Source organism: Micropterus dolomieu, linkage group LG22 (assembly GCF_021292245.1).
Source record: "Micropterus dolomieu isolate WLL.071019.BEF.003 ecotype Adirondacks linkage group LG22, ASM2129224v1, whole genome shotgun sequence".
NCBI lineage: Eukaryota > Metazoa > Chordata > Actinopteri > Centrarchiformes > Centrarchidae > Micropterus > Micropterus dolomieu.
This window is the reverse complement of record NC_060171.1, coordinates 1,970,818-1,975,899: the sequence shown is the minus strand read 5'-3', so window position 1 is coordinate 1,975,899 and position 5,082 is coordinate 1,970,818. Positions and strand designations below refer to the sequence as shown.

At 45.1% G+C, this 5,082-nt stretch overlaps 1 protein-coding gene across 2 annotated transcripts in view; it reads right to left on the bottom strand.

Moving 5' to 3' along the window:
• The window catches only part of ambra1b (autophagy/beclin-1 regulator 1b), a 34,079-nt gene that overhangs the window by 24,043 nt on the left and 4,954 nt on the right, over window positions 1-5,082 (bottom strand). For both annotated transcript variants that reach the window (XM_046037195.1, XM_046037196.1), the window contains exons 3-5: window positions 2,845-2,903; window positions 1,833-2,016; window positions 1,068-1,240 (exon numbers count right to left, since the gene is read on the bottom strand). In XM_046037195.1, the coding sequence (XP_045893151.1) occupies window positions 1,068-1,240; window positions 1,833-2,016; window positions 2,845-2,903 (416 nt within the window). The remainder of the gene's footprint in view (window positions 1-1,067; window positions 1,241-1,832; window positions 2,017-2,844; window positions 2,904-5,082) is intronic.

Here is a 5,082-nt window from a genome sequence, read left to right as displayed (position 1 = left end):
CAATTATAAAATCGCTGAACACATTTCGCTGTCAGACGATGGATTTATTAGTGGTTTAGCTTTGGAAAAATGCTCAGATCACATCTCTGCTATCATAATATCCTCTGGTTGGTTCGAACCGCACCAGAGTTCTTTTGTTTGGTGCGCACCCGAGTGCGATTGCTGCGTTCACACCTGCCCAAACGAACCGCACCAAGGGGGGAAACAAACTCTAGCGCGATTCAACCGAACTGAATGAGGCAGGTGTGAAAGTCCCCTTATCTGCCAGGAGCTGCTACGCCGACCTAACGTCACCTCATTTGTTAAGTCAACAAAGAAGGAAGAAGAGAGTCCTTCCGTTTCCAGTCCTGGACCGTGGCGGACCGCAGCAAACGCTCCAAAGTTTGGCTTAGCTTCACTAAAAACCTGCAACAGCTGCAGTCAGGAGGTTTGGTGCGAGGGAGGAAGCAGCTCCGACATGCTGAAGCGTTTCCTTCAACACGGCGTGAATCTGAAGGAACCCACCGTGTTCAACGTGTCGCGCTCTCCCAGCCTCAACGACGCCCCAGATCCAGCTAACGCTAACAGCAGCAACGACTCCGGTACAAAACACAGGTGAGCTGACGTTCACCTTTTATACTGAAGGGAAACCAATGATGGCTACAGATGAGACGAGTCCCAGAGACGCCGCTCTAGGACAGAGACTCCTTTCACTTGACATGAAGGGGAAGAGGAGGAAGGTGGTGACGGGGTTAGAGTCCGAACCGGATTCCTTAAGTAGAATCAATACAACTGAAACGATACCTAGCCCTAGTCCCACATAAACGCCTTGTTCTCTCTGTCACTGAGGTAAATAAAAATGTATTTAGAAGTGAGGCTACTTTAGTTTTTAGGGAATTCAAGAATTCTAAACCAGATTTGCAGTTTATGTTCATGCATGTGTGAGCAGCGTCCACCACAGTGACCTGGAGGAATGTTGTTGGTACAGTGCGGTGGAGTGAAACGTGCCGACTCTTCACCGGCTAACTCTTCTCTAAAGTCACCGCCATGGACTCGTGGTGTCAGCACAGCTGCTCTGTCAAACCCACCGGACTCTCTCCGTGTCACTGCCCGTCTTGACCACGGCGAAGGGCTCCGGTCGGCTCCAGTCCCAGAAGTGGAGCTCGTTGTTGGTGGCGATGAGGAGTAGCTGAGCCGTCGGGTGGAAAGCCAAGGACGCAATGGCAACGTTGCTCTCTGTAAACCAGCTCTCACTGCCGCCCTGCAGGAACAGCACATACTCTCACTTCAATATCACCGCGGATAATCAAAAACACGTCTATTTAAACATTAAAATTTGCTTTTTTCGATTACTTTATTTCAAGCAAGCAAGAGGTTTTATATTTCACTCGTCACCTCATTACGTGAAAGGCTTCAGAAGACCAAACCGTGCATTTTAAACAGCTGTGATGGGCAATATCAGGCCAAAAGCAGCAAATCTAATCATTTATTTTTATTACATACATTTCTTGATTGATCATTTGGTCTATAAAATGTTAAACAGTGAAAAATGCACATCACACTGCAGTTCAAGGTGACGTCATCTAATGTCTTGTTTTGTCCGATCAACAGTCCAAAACCCAAAGATACTGAGATTACTAAAAGACCAAGAACAGAAGCACAATCTTACATGTGAGAAGTTGGAACCGTGCAACAGCATTTACATTTTTACTCGATTAACTGACTTATTATTGGAGCCTGAAAATGAAACCTAAAAGACAAAATGGACGAAGGTAAAGATCGATACTGCATCACGTTGTACTTCACAGGGCAACATTATTTGGTGTACCACCTACACTACGTCAGTTACTCACATGCAGGTCCCAGATGCGGACTTCGCCGTCAAGGCACCCGGAAGCCACCAGGCCGGGGATTGTGGGGTGAAAGGTCACACACCAGGGGGTTCTGCGGTGGCCCACTAAGGAATGTAGGCACTTTCCAGTCTTCACCTCCGTTATGTAAATGTTGTGGTTGACATGCGTGGAAGCCATGAGGGTCCTATGAGAATCAAAGAGTTCACGGTGCTTTCATTTGTTTATTTTTGCTAACCCAGGTGCTAAAAGCTGCTGAAATACTGAGGCTCCACCCACGCTCCTACGTCTTCGTTTTAAAACTCAGACCTTCTGCTGCGTCTCCGCCTCCCGTCCAGACTAAAACGGCCAATCTGGACACCTGAAATGTGTAAGTGTGAAAACGCTGCGGACCCCGTTTTGGTTTTAATCTCCGGTGTAGCGTGTTAGAGCTGACAGGTGCAAACGATGACGCTCACGTTTGGCTTCCTGATTGGCTCTTATCAGTCATGCAAAGCAGAAACACGATGCTGCTGACAGTTTTATTAAAATGCTCTGTCCTGTGTAAATAACACTTCTACACTTGTCCTCTGCATATCGCCGTATTTACTTTGCGGCGACTCCCAGCCTGTTTCCCGCCGCCACAGCCTCTTTGTCCTCTCGTGTTCCTCTCAGTAACTGTTCCAGCTCGCTGTCGCTCCGTGCAGAGACACCATCGCTGCTCTTCCTTCGTCTCTAGTAGAACATCTCTAGCAGCTGCGGGGTAGACAATCTGCTTCCTGTTTACACCAGCACGCACATGCCAAATGTACGTGAACGAACGCTCACGTGATGCGCATTTTCAGTTGTTTTAATACAGACTGAGATCAGATCTGATACGCAGCTAAAACGATGGAGCGGAGTAGTGTGGAAGGAGCCTCACTGTACTGTATTTACTACAAATTCAGTCTGAATGAGTTCCAGGTCAAATTAAAATATTTCCAGAGAGAATTCTGAAATATCGTCTACTTTTATAAGTGTGGGAGGACGAACTCACCTGTCGGGGCTGAACGCCAGCAGGAACGTTGACCGAGGGCTGTCCGGCAGCTCCACTTTCTGTCAGGGACACAAAAACATCGGGGAATCAAAACTATGCAGTAGTTCTTATAAAAAGGGAAGAGAACAGTATCAGGGCGGCTGTAGACTGTTTATCGGTAAACTCGTTGGTAGCTCGTTCCACCATCGTGGTGTCACAGATCAGAACAGGGACTGAGGTTGCTTCGTGTGAAGGGATGGCAGAGCCAGGCGGCGTTTGTTGGAGGAGCGCAGTGGCCCAGAAGGAACGTAGCCTTGGACTGTTGAGTTTATATAGATGGTGCAGAGCCAAATAACAGAAGAACTAACATGAATATCTTTATCTTTCTGAGGAGGGAATATTGGTACAATCAGTACAGAACAGTCCAGCAAACAGCAGTCAACACTCACTTTATTTGACAGCAGACTTAAAGAACTGTAAAATCCACAGTAAAGTGACTCAGGTCCCTGCGATTTCCACTGCACGGCACGGCTGGACAATAAAACAACAATAAGAACTATCGCAATATAAATTCTCTCAATAACAATATCACAAATGTTCAATTAATATTCATTAAATGTTTGATCTTAATGATCTGAATCATGAACAAATCAGGCTGCAACATCACACACACGTCTGCCCTGTGCATGCAGTTGAAAAGCTATAGGCTATTAAAATTTGCAATTGGATTTAGCAGTGAGTAAATACTCCAGAGTATCACGCATAATCACTATCATGCACCTTAGAGACTTTGCCGTGGATTGGGCGTATTCAGAAGAAAACACCAGAGCGATTTTTTGTGACCAAATGTCTAGATTTTTTTTCTGGGTTATTAACGTGACGCTGTTGTGTTTCCTAAGTTAATTTCAGCTTCAACCGCAGTGGAACAAGTCGGGATGAAATCTAAAATATTTTATGAAGCGGTGTGTATTAATACTTCTCCTCAGTAACACTGAGTACAGATGTGGTGTGTAGTCCACCTGCAGGTTGACCTCGAGTTAACCACCAACAAAACCTGCTCGGAGCAGTTTAGAGATGCGGCGTAAATTGCCATGGCAACAGACCTCGGGTGACACCTATCCACCTTTTGTAGTACAGGTTAATCAGGAAGTTCCACCTGACGTTACCTGGATAAGACGGTTACCTCGCTTGGTAGTACAGGCCACTGGTGTTATCAGAATTGTTTTGAATGTTCTACCTCAGATTTGTGAAGGGATCCACTGTTTGGCATCAATTGTTTTTCAGGTTCAAACCACAATTAACCATCAGGTTTCCTAAACTTTCACTCAGGAGCAGAAATCAGCCTTTAAACTAAAAAAAAAAAAAAATTATTTGACATTTATCGTGATAATTATTGATATTAAATGATGACATTTTTTTATCGTGACAACATTTTTGCCCACGTCGTCCAGCCCTACTCTGCGGTAAACATTACATTTACTCATTTAGCTGACGCTTTTATCCAAAGGGCTGGACGATTTCACCTAAAATTATAACGATTAATTGAACATTTCACCTCAATTACGATTATTGAACTATTATTTTGTTTTTTTCATGATTTCATGATTTTCATTTTGTTTAATCAGCTGTTTATCAGTTTTTTCCAAGCATTATAAGCGTCTTTTTCACACCACTTAAGAAATTATCATTAAGCTAGTAATAACCTATAGATAGGGGACAATTCACAGTACAAGTACTACAACAATACTTCATGTGCGACTACATTTTTTTCTTGGTCGATGTGGTTCACTGAATGTTTCACAAGAAATATTTCTGTGGGCAGCATCTATCTGGGAGCCAGAGCGTTCAGCTATCAAGCTCCTCTCCTGTGGAACCAGGTTCCAGTTTGGGTTCAGGAGGCAGACACCATCTCCACATTTAAGAGTAGGCTTAAGACTTTCCTCTTTGATAACGCTTATAGTTAGGCCTGGCTCAGGTGAGTCCTGAACCATCCCTTAGTTATGCTGCTATAGGGCTAGACTGCCGGGGGATTTCCCATGATGCACTGAGCTCCTCTCTCCTCTACTTTCTCTCCCTCTGTATGCAACCTCATCCCATTATTGCATGTTACTAACACAACTTCTCCCCTTTCCGGTAGTCTTGTGCTTTCTCGTCCCTCTCCTCTCTCCTCCTATCACTTCCTGCAGGTTTTCTGGCTCTGGAGCTGTGGAGTCTGGATCTGTGGTTGCGGGTCACCTGCTGCCCCCGTGTTCCTGCTCG